This window comes from Alexandromys fortis, unplaced genomic scaffold (assembly GCF_014885135.2).
Source record: "Alexandromys fortis isolate MF-2015 unplaced genomic scaffold, M_Fortis_MF-2015_v1.1 scaffold_31, whole genome shotgun sequence".
NCBI classification, from domain to species: Eukaryota; Metazoa; Chordata; class Mammalia; order Rodentia; family Cricetidae; genus Alexandromys; species Alexandromys fortis.
Genome location: NW_026067974.1, coordinates 1457504 through 1468923, shown reverse-complemented (window position 1 = coordinate 1468923; position 11420 = coordinate 1457504). Strand labels below are relative to the sequence as shown.

The 11420-nt window shown below is 45.9% G+C and overlaps 1 protein-coding gene across 1 annotated transcript; it reads right to left on the bottom strand.

Moving 5' to 3' along the window:
- Positions 1–383: 383 nt before the first annotated feature.
- Coil (coilin) lies at positions 384–11181 on the bottom strand. The gene is made up of 8 exons (XM_050156790.1): positions 11140–11181; positions 9457–10351; positions 9190–9419; positions 8982–9068; positions 8674–8721; positions 6519–6588; positions 4310–4398; positions 384–1476 (listed from the first exon to the last, which is right to left on the bottom strand). Exons 1-8 carry the CDS (start codon positions 11179–11181, stop codon positions 1402–1404), a joined length of 1536 nt encoding a protein of 511 aa, XP_050012747.1. The 3' UTR covers positions 384–1401.
- Between the last annotated feature and the right edge of the window lie 239 nt (positions 11182–11420).

The following is an 11420-nucleotide window of genomic DNA, read 5'->3' as shown; positions in this document are numbered from 1 at the left end:
CCAAGTCCTGGAAACTGTGCTACACAGAGCCCCACAGCTGAAGTCCCCCCACTTAGGGCTGAGCTGTCCTCCTAGAGTAAAACTTACACACTCGCAAACACACACTTTGACATTCTGCAGATTAAATGAACAGCATCTTCACAGATCCAGCAGCTTCCAGATCATACGGAACTCGGCTAAACCACACTTTTGACAGCAGACTTGAGTCAAAAAACAAATGATGAGAACTCTTTTTGAGACACTATCTTGCTATGTAGCCCAGGCTGTTCCTGAACTTATAAACTTATCTTTGCCTCCCAGGTGTAAAGTAAACCGCCGTGTTATGAAAATGATTATAAACCAATAAGACTACTTGAAAAACTCAAACATGCTAACTCAGCCTGGAAATTGAGTTCAATATGATTTTATTTAAAAATCTGCAAAGCTGAAGGAGGGATCCAAGTTTTTGTTAAAAGAAAGCAATTTTCACAGGTTTTTTTTTCTTCAAGTCAGGGTTTCTCTGTAGCTTTTAAGAGCCTGTCCTGGGACTTGCTCTGTAGGCTGGCCTCGAACTCACAGAGATCCACCTGCCTCTGCCTCCCAAGTGCTGGGATTAAAGGCGTGCGCCACCACTGCCCGGCAATTTCCCAGTTTTTATTCAGCCTTTAGCTTTGCTGAGTGGTAACAGAAAAGAAAATTTCTGTTCAAGATCCTCGCTTCAGCATGCTGAGCCAGGCTCCTGGCATCCTGTGGCAAAGCCACCTGCCGCCGGTCTGAGGTTCATGGCCAGCCTCTGGCAGTAGGAGGCCTGCTCTCTTCCAGGCAATACAACACAGTTGTCTTGCCACTGCTTTCCACACAGGGCCCTGGGGATCCTGCATTTTACCGTTGGAAAAGTGTGAAAGGTTCCTTAACTCATTCTCTGCACTGAACCCGCCTCCCCCAGGTCTTGAGGACGATGAGCATAAACCACTCGGAATGCGTGAGACGCCCCGCGCTTACAGAGCGATTCACATGTGAAAAAATTAGGTCAAGAAACATGCCTTAGTATTTTAAATGTGACCCTAAAGAAAAATAACACAAGATGCACAGCACGAGCTCACATGTGTACTGTAAACTACTGACGATTGCTACTGGCGGGCCAGAGGTGGAAGAGAGCAAGCACACTGCCATATTGGTCTGCCCACAGGGCAGTTTTCAATGGCACTACTGAATTTAGCCGAGGGAAATAAAGGTCTACGAACGAACACCCATGTTACTCTAAATGGTGAGGTAGATTCTTTTCCTAGTATGGTAAAGGGAAGATAACAGAAAGTCCAAACGATAGTTGATCTTCTTTTTGAAACTTCAGGCTATGGTCACGGTCACAAACAATTCTTATGGAATGCGAGGCCACGAGGTTGGAGGTTATGTGGAGACATCCTATTTACTTGAGAAACTACTTGAGGAGTCAATAATCAGTCTCGGATCAATCAGTTCTTTCCAGAGTACAGTGATCTGTGGAAAAGCACAAAACACCCATTTAACCAACTCATTTTGACATCACAGAGATCTGCAGCTATAAATCGGAGGTTAGTTCAATAAATTTCTGTGCAGAATGGTTGAATAAAAAGAATAATTTCAATACTAGTAAGCTGAATTTAATTACTCAAAATGCAGCTAAGTTTTACATTAAACATATTTCAGCCTTTGGTTTAGAGTCGAGTCTGGGTGATGAGAAGGCTGCTACGAGGTATCAGAAGGATTTGCCTTAGCCAGGCCGTGGTGGTACACGCCTTTAATCCTAGCTCTTGGGAGGCAGAGACGGGTGGACAGTTCGAGGCCAGCCTGGTCTACAAGCGCTAGTTCCAGGACATGCTCTAAAGCTACAGAGAAACCCTGCCTCAAAAAACCAAAAAAAAAAAAAAAAAAAAAAAGGATTTGCCTATAGACTGTGGAGGCTCAAAGGTCAGAGAGTTTGGAACTGGTTTTTAGTTCATTCGAGATTGTTGTGCTTCTACCTCAAGCAAAGATCCACCTATATGTAAATCGAGTTCTGCTCTCTCAAGACTATCTTCCAGAGGTGTGGCTAGTTGCCAGCCCTTGTGCTGAAATAGGGAAGTAGTTGGTTCCTTACATAAAACAAAAGTCTAAGGATCCAACTAAGTTCTAGTTCCCTTTATGGAAATAATTTGGGATTCCACCCAGGAAATGGTTTGCCTAGAGTGTCTAGGGCGTGAGTCTAGGTAATGAGCAAGGAACGTGGCCCTGAGTTTCAGTTTGTGTGTTAAAGCAGTCTTTTGTTTCACTCCTACCTTCTGAGGGCAGGAATATATTAACCATTTGGAAATTAAACACGTGTGAATTTTTAGTACTCACTGAAAAATTCCCTCCCGATCCCATCCTACATGTTTCTATGTTTTACTATTTTTGTTCGCATCTTCCTATTCTTTCCTATAGTTCTAAATTCCCACGCCTCCACTCTGGAAAACGGCATTTTTGGTGAGGCTGGCTCTGAGGGCTAGACGGGGCCTAATGGCCAGCACGAGGTGGCTGATCACCTTTCTGGGCCACTCTCTAGTTAACTTACCCTAGTCTGCCTAAGACAGGAACTACCACACAATTTACCAAGAGAGATGCCCCAAGCACTGGGTAAGGGTGAGTGATGAGAGCCATCTAGTGTCAAAAAAGAAAAACTACAGGTTTTCTGCTCACAATTTTTCTAGGAACATATTTCAACAAAAATTATAAAAAAATATTGCAAACATAGAAGTATAGGAGATGAAGCCTTTAATCCCAGCACTTGGGAGACAAAGACAGGCAGTTCTCTGTGAGTTCGAGGCCAGCATGGTCTACAGAGCAAGTTTCAGGACAGGCTTCAAAGCTACAAAGAAACCCTGTCTCCAAAAAACAAAACAAAACAAACAAACAAACAAAAAGAATAACCAAACAAGAAAGTATAGGAGATGATACTTTCACAAACCCTAAGAATATGTTTCTAGAAAGAAATCCTAAGAGGCTCTTCTATCTTAAAACACAGTCTGGCTGGGTCTCTATAGGCTTAGAGTTCAGACAAAACAAGAGTTTTCAGCACTGAAATACATATAATGGCTAAATAAGCAAAACGTTTCAAATATGATTACAGAGAGGAAGCATTCTTAACTATAATCAAGCTGCCAAGAAGCTTCTGCCAGCATGTAGCGAGCTGCGTGGTGTCACACCTGATGGAGATGTATAATCAACTCCTGAGATGGCTAAAGCCTGACCTATGCTATGATCACGCAATGATTATCAGCTGCCTGCATATGCGTGTTCCTATGGGCAGTGCCCACCTGGCAGTTCTGGGTTGGCAGCCCATGCCTACTTAAGTGCTGGGAGAGGTTTGCCCAGACAGAGAGGAGAGAAGAAGGAGAGAGAGAGGGAGGGAGGGAGGGAGGGAGGGAGGAGGAGGAGGAGGAGGAGGAGGAGGAAGAGGAGGAGGAGAAAAGGAGAAAAGGAGAAAAGGAGAAAAGGAGAAAAGGAGAAGGAGATAGATTGCTGTAAATAAAGTCCTGAAAACTGCTGCAAGAAGAGCTCAGGGTGTTGCGTTTTTCCTTGCTGGTCGAGGGTGGACGTGACACCAGCAACTGACTGCTAGCTCTGAACAGAGGGAAACACATAGACCATGTGCTCTGTCCCGTACGTGAGGGCTGGCAAGATGGCTCAGTAGGTAAAGGTGCCTGCTGCCAAGCCTGACATCCTGTGTTCAATCCCCAGGATCCACATGGTGGAAGGCAAGAACAGACAATTGAAAGTTGGCTTCTGACCTTCACATGCATGTGGTGGCATATGCACACACAATAATAAGTATAATTTAACATTAAAATAGAGTGTCAGAGGACAGAATCACGTTATGTCATTCTGTATGCCGTCTATGCCACTTAGGCCGGGACTGGGGAACCTGAGGGACAGTAACAACTTGTGATGACAGAGGTTTCTGAGTTCATATTTCTTCTTGAGCTGAGTTTGGTCACGTGGTTAAGTTGAAGCTACAGCAGTGGCTCTCAGGGTATTTGGTAATATAAAGTCTGACATACGCCTCTTTCCTACGGGAACCTACACAAGTAGAATTTTCAGTAAGCACTATGCTTTTATACAAGGTGTGTGTGTTGTCACGTGGGCTCTGGGAGGTCCGTGGTAGCACCTTGTTTTGGAACCTGTCTCTTGTTTGCTATTCCACAGGAAGATTAAATGCCCCAGAGCCCCGATCCTCCAGGGTTTTAACACAAGCAGTTCAGGAAGCTGTAATGTCACCTTTCATACTCCGCCCCCTCCCCCCATCAGTCAAAAGTTTTTAGAGCAGCTCGCCTACCCGCCTCTCCTGTGTCACGGCATACTCCACCACCTCGGTTCCGTTTTCATTGTGATAGACCAAATCAAACTTCCCAGGTTCTTTCACAGCTGAAACCAGAGGGTAGAAGGACAGTAAGTCATATCTCCATGGTTAAAATGTTCCCCACGAGGATTTCCAATCACTGGGAAACTCATGTGAAGGCTGGGGACATACAGGAAAGTGTGGTGTACTGCTTTATAAGACACGGCCTGTGCCAGCAACAGGATTGTCTTATCATTTATCAGAGATAAGCGTCCCTTCATCAGAATGACATGGGTTTGAAAAAACCCAGAGTACATCCAATGCAAAATGTGCAACCACAAAATAATCCCCAAAGATAATCTTTGTTTAACAAGGGAAGGTATGGGATGCTGATGTTTTCAAAAATTCATGTATGTTTAAACTCGGAAACATGAGCAGGTTTCAGCCTTGCACAATAATATGAAATCAGAAAAATGATCATACAAGCTAAAACCATACAAACAGAATTTGAGGCCAGCCTGGTCTACAGAGCAAGTTCCAGGACAGACAGAACTGTTTCATAGAGAAACTTTGTCTCAGAAAAAAAAAAAAAATCATCAAAACATTGAAAACCTCACCAGGGATGCAGCTCAGTTGGCATTGTATTTATCTAGCATGCATAAAGCCTGAGGTTCAATTCCCAGCACCCCTTAAAACCAGGCATGGTTGTGGTCATCTGTAATCCTAGCACTCCGGAGGAAACTCAGAAGTTCAAGGTCATCACTGGCTACAGAGCAAGTTCTACACAGGGATCTACGAGACTCCAGCTCAAAACATGGGGAGGAAGAGCAGCGAAAGGGCTTGGCAAACAAAAGTGCTTGCTGCACAAGCCCAGGACTTGAGTGTGGTCCCCAGGACCCACGCGGTGGACAGAAGAATTAATTCTTGCAAGTTCTCTTGACTAGTGCATGCCTAAATACACACACACACACACACACACACACACACACAAAATACATGTTTTAAGAAAAAACTGGGAGTGGGGGGACAGGACACAGGAGAAATTAGAGGGGGTGGAAGGTGGAAGACGGGTAAAAATGATGTGAATACAGTCTCATGTATGAAATTCTCCAAAAACAAAACCCAAAAACCTGAAATTAAAACAAACACAACAACAAAACCCCCAAACTTTAAACATCTTTACTGTATAAAGAAATTAAAAAAAAACCTATAAAACACACAATGTGTACTTGGATCTAGAAGAGCAGGCGAGAAAACAAAAGCGGCTACCTCTTTGTGCGTGGTGGTTACTAGCCTCCAGCGGCTACCTCTTTGTGCGCAGTGGGTACTAGCCTCCGGCAGCTTCCACACGTCATTCGGTGCCTTGTGAACAGGCACGCTCCCTTCAAAGCTCAGATCCTCTGCACTCCTAATACCATGCAGCAGCTCAGCTCTGACAACTTTGTTTCTCTCTCTCTCTCTCTCTCTCTCTCTCTCTCTCTCTCTCTCTTTCTCTCTCTCGTTGTTTTTGAGACAGGGTTTCTCTGTGTAGCTCTGACTGTCCTGGAACTTACTTGTAGATGAGGCTGGCTTGAATTCACAGAGATCCACCTGCCTCTGCCTCCCAAGGGCTGGATTAAAGGCAAACACCATTGCTGAGTTTCCTTTTGATCTTTTATAGCTGATCTATGCAAACAGTTGAACTGCAGTTTTCTTGTAACCTCCCTAACTAAGCATTCAGTTTAGGTTTCCAAAAGCAACTGTTCTTGCAATTCACATTCACCAATACTTATAATCTCCTGTCAAAGTGTATGACAGTGATAAGAACAACCAGCCAGCCGGGCGGTGGTGGCGCACGCCTCTAATCCCAGCACTTGGGAAGCAGAGGCAGGTGGATCTCTGTGAGTTCGAGGCCAACCTGGTCTACAAGAGCTAGTTCCAGGACAGCTAGGGCTGTTACACAGAGAAACAAACAAACAACAACAACAAAACCCAACCAATCAAACAAACAAACAAAAAACAAGCAGCCCAAAGTCTGCATCCAAGGAAAAGGTGCACAGGTTCCCAAGGCTACAGAGTGCTGACAGGTGGTGGAGATCAGAGAATGGTACTTATCCTGGGGCCAGGTGAGTGGAGGCCAAGGGAGGGCACAGCTCTAGGTGTGAGACTGCTCAGAAGGCACTGTGGGATGGAGGCTAGCGCACCACACCTGCTTCTAAAGACGCACCTGGTAAGGATGAGAGGACTTCTATTTCCACTTGCTGGGTCTCTGGGTCGTGGCTTAGAATTTTTCCTTCCTTCCAAAAATAAAAGACCAAGTCAAAAATCTCCACGTAAAGCACTAAAGGACACTAAGTAAGTAGACAGTAAAATTACTTTTTTGTAATATAAATTTATCTCAACAAATCAACATGTAGGGGAATAGAAAGAAGCAATTCTACCTGAATATACTGAAATATCGTTAAAGGTAAAAATAGATAAACGTTAGTCATGACTGATGGATACATACAGCAGCTGACAAAAGGAAAACAATTATAACAGGTCCCCAAAATTGATGGGGTGAAAGGAGGAAGGCAGGCTAAAGCAATGTGTTCAAGCGAGGACCAGCATCACAGCTTTCATTGGGAGAGCAACACAGAAACAGTGGTGCTTGGGTTCCTAGCACTGCAGGGGCCACTCTAAGCCATATGCATAGCCCCACCCCCAGCAGGGACAGGAAGGCACGTTGCTAGGAAACCTGGTCCATCCTACTTACCCAGCACCCCACCCCACCACGGGCACTGAGAAACTTCTCAACAAAGAAATGGCGCCAAAAGCCCAATTACCCATTTCTGGTAGCTGATGCAATCTGCCTTTCTGACATGACCAGCCCACCCAGGGGCTTGTTTTCTGACCATACTTGGGTACAATCCCAGCACCTGGTGGGCATGCCATTAACCCTCATCTATAAAACCTCCCTACCTTAGTTCAGGCACATGACTTCTCTGGTCCGGTGACCTCATCTGAGAGCTACACCCAATAAACCTGCATTTATCTGCTTTTAATCTGGTCTGATCTGGACTTTTGCATTGGCAGAAACATATCAAAAACCAGTGCACATAAAATAAAAATAACTCATAAAAAAAAAAAAAACTTAAACTGGGCGTGGTGGTGCTCCCTTTAATCCCTGCATTTGGGAGGTAGAGTCAGACAAATCTCTGAGTTCTAGTTCGAAGCTAGTCTGGTCTACAGAGCAAGTTCCAAGACAAGACAGTCAGGGCTACACAAAGAAACCTTGTCTCAAAAAGCAAACAAAAACTTAAAAAGAGGACCCATTGCTCCGCCCATATGGGCGGCAATGGTGAGACAGCTGTGGGGCCACATACTGAGGCTAACCAATGAGCTTTGTAAGACAAGTTTACTTTGGGTAAAAGTCCTGGCTGACCTGGAACTTGACTTGTAGACTGGGATGGCCTCCAACTCACAGAGATCCACCTGCCTCTGCCTCCTGAATGCTGAGATTATAGAGGCGCCCATCACTGCCTGGCTAACACTAGTCCTTTCTAAAAAAAGCATGCAAGCACTTCTTCATGCTGAGCCACCTCTCCAGTCCCACCACTCAGTACCTACTCTGGTTCTCTGGGCACAGGCCAGCAGGGCTTTTTATTACTTATTTATTTATTTTTGAGACAGGCCCTGAGTTTGGCCCTCAGCAGCACAACAGCTCCTGTGCTTCAGGTGAGCTCATCATTCTCACCCTGTTTTCTTCTCGGGTGTCAGCCACAGAAGACTGGGAGACTTCACAGTGACCCTCGCAAACGTCCACAGAACCTCATCCTCTGTTATGACATTATTTACCAAAAGTGCCTATATTAGCCATGAAGTATTATTCAAATATACCAACACTTCATTTTTTAAAAAAGATTTAATTAATTTTTTATATATGAGTACTCTATTTGCATATAAGCCTGCACACCAGAAGAGGGTATCAGATCAAATTATAGATGGTGTGGTTGCTGGGAATTGAACTCAGGACCTTTGGAAGAGCAGCCAGTGTTCTTAACCACTGAGCCATCTCTCCAGCCCCATACTCCATCTATTTAAAAACATTTGAAACAGACCTCTCTATGTATGCCCAGTTCACTTCAGATTTAAAATTCTCCTGCCTCAGCCTCCTGGGTACCAGGATTAAAGGAGGGTGCTGCTACACTGGACAAGTTTCTGACATGGTGACAGTTTAATTTTCTCTGTTTTTCAAGAGGTGCAGGCTCACTATATTGCCCAGCCTAGCTGTGACCTCCTAGGCTCAAACCATTTCCTGTCTCAGCCTCCTGAATAACTTGGACAACAGGTGCACCCCGCAAAACCAGCCGACTTTATGATGTTCATAGAGGCAGCCTTACCTTGTAGTCAGAGACATCGGGAGAGTAGTCCGACGTGAGCTCCAGAAGCTAAAAAAAAAAAGACAAATCTTACAGGTCCATACTGCCCCTTAGACCCTCACCCTCCTGGGGCTGCTCCCTCCTACCCCAGGAACAGGGGCCATGAAGAGGCGCACACTCCCACCCACCTGGGGCCCCACCATGACTTCTGACATCGGCAGACAGTTTCTGGAGACCATTACTTAGCAAGACTCACTAAGTAAGCTTTGTGTGTATGTGGGGGATGGGAATCTTGCCTTTGTTAGAGCTGGTGCTGTTTTAACATATACCTTAAACGCAATCTTTTCGCCGACTTGAGGGGCAGCTGCCAACAGTGGCAACAGACTATAGTCCTTCTTGTGTGTCTCTACAGGATTCTGGAAAACAGTCATGTGACTTCATTACTGGAGAGAAAAGCAGAACCCATGCCATGCCACAGAGCTGAGATACACTCCATGGGGAACAGAGGAGGCCAACTCACATACAGTAAATACTTACCTGGATCACGGTGGATGAATTTGTTAGGATGTCATTTAACTGCTTCTGCTTCTGACTCTCAGAACTTCTATTTAAGATGCAGGAGACAGCATGCCCGCGGCCTCGACCTCGGCCCCGTACACCCCGGCCCCTCAGTCCCTTCCCAAACAAGAAGTCCTCTCCTCGTCCCCAGCCTCTTCCCAAACTGGTGGGGACGGGTACACTGGAAGGAGGACCAGAAGCTTGTCTGCCTCTGCTTGAGTCAGAAGGCNCCAGAAGCTTGTCTGCCTCTGCTTGAGTCAGAAGGCTTCCATCCCGTGACACCCGGCGTCTGCAATGTGAGCCCTGGACACCCTTGCCCTGCAAAGAGGCCAGCTGTCTTTAAGAAGTCCGAGGCGCCCTCAGAGATGTTCTTGGACACCACAAACTGGTCTTCCGACTCTGAACTCGAGTCTGAACTGGATGACGAGGTTCTGGTGGCCTTGCTCTTGCCAGAGCTGAAGGGAAAGCCGCCCTTTGAGGACTGTCTGCTGGCAGCTGCAGTTTTTGTAGCAGGTCCATCTTTCAACAGCTCAGCTGTGAGTTTCTCTGAAAAGGTGAGCCCCTGCACTGTGACGCTGCAGTGGTCATCTCTGACCGACTCTGGAGAGGAATCCGAGTCTGACAGGTAGCCTGGGCTCCCTTTTAGCCCTGCACTGCTTTTCCTCCGGGTTTTAGTGATGCTGCTTCTGGGGGAGCCTTTGGGGGAGCCCTTGGGGGAGCCCTTGGGCGAGCCACAGTTCCACTCCTTGGCCGCCTGTGTTTTGGGAGGCTTGGCGGCCTTGGTCTGCTTCTTAGGTTCACATTTCTCCTTTCTTTTTGGCGACTTCTTTCTGGCCTCTTCCTCCTCCTCTTCCGGGGTGCCTGTCACTTTGCTTTTTCTCTTGCTTTTCCTTCCCACTTCATCCTGAACAGGCTTTGTCTCCAGGTCCAAGGCCTTGTCATTGTGGCTGCTGTCCTCTTGCTTTTTCCACTGCTTCTTTGAGCACCTGTAACCCAGGTCCGTTTCTTCATCCTCCACCAACTTCAAAGTCCGCTTCTTTGCTTTTCTAAGTGTAAAGTGGGAGTCGCCCCCATTGCTTACTATGAGACTCTCAGGGAGTCCTCCGTCTTCTAACTTAACCCTGTCGAAAGAAGAGAGAGGCTAGCAATCACAGCTCCAGGAGGCAGTTACGTGTGCCAGGACTGCGGACCAGCACACGGCTGAGGGATGAAAGACTGCAAAATGATCCACACGGCACGACTCTAATGTAAATCAGCTACAGGAAGACAAATGCCACATGCGTGGAAGACAAATGCCACATGCGTGCATTTATATTAAGACTTTAAAAGAAAAGATCTCAAAGAAGAAGAAACTAGAATAGGAACCTAAGGAGGTGGTAAGGGAAGGTAAGACGTGCATATACACAGAAAGACTAAATTCTAATGTTCCTCTGCAGCACAGGCAACAGTGGTGGACACTGACCAACCAGCCCCAAAGACCACAAGAGAGGATTTCCCTTTTTCCTTCTCTCTCTCTCTCTCTCTCTCTCTCTCTCTCTCTCTCTCTCTCTCTCTCTCAACAACACTAATAGTATTGTGTGGCTTGAACTCACTATGTAGACCAGGCTGCCCTTAAACTCAGAGATTTCCCTGCCTCTGCTACCTGAGTGATGGGATTAAAGGCGTGTCTGAGAGAGGACTTTTAATGACCCCATCATCAAAGAAACAGTATGAAGAAACAGATATGACAATCAATTCTGATCTAATCATTACATATTATATATACATAACCTGAAATGACACACTGTACACTACAAATATGTGCATTAACTACATGTTAATAAAGCTCTTAAAAATAATAAAGTGTTTTCCTATTCCTGCTTAGATTCTGAATAGTTATAGTCACCCACATGCTCCATGATAGTTTGTAATGGTTAAGTTTATGTCAACCTGGCAAGGCAACGGGGTGCTCAGCTCAGACACTGCATCCATGACGTCTCTGAGTTTCTGGATGACACTCCCACTGAAGTCTCAAGACTGAATAAAGGGCACAAGTCCACCCAACCCCTCTCTGCTCTCTCGGCTGCAGGTAGCTATGACTTTCCCCTTCCTTCCTTCCTTCCTTCCTTCCTTCCTTCCTTCCTTCCTTCCTTCCTTCCTTCCTGTCTGTCTGTCTGTCTGTCTGTCTGTCTGTCTGTCTGTGTCTGTCCTGGAAGTCACTTTGTAGACCG

What these genes read in the sequence shown, in the direction of transcription:
- Coil (XM_050156790.1), bottom strand. Translation starts at nt 11,181, where the DNA reads ATGGATGCAGTGTCTGAGCTGAGCACCCCGTTGCCTTGCCAG. An exon ending in GCACCCCGTTGCCTTGCCAG is followed by an intron (nt 10,352 to 11,139) that starts GTTGACATAAAC and finishes TGTGATTGCTAG; the next exon opens with CCTCTCTCTTCTTTCGACAG. An exon ending in CCGTGACACAGGAGAGGCGG is followed by an intron (nt 1,477 to 4,309) that starts GTAGGCGAGCTG and finishes GCTTTTCCACAG; the next exon opens with ATCACTGTACTCTGGAAAGA.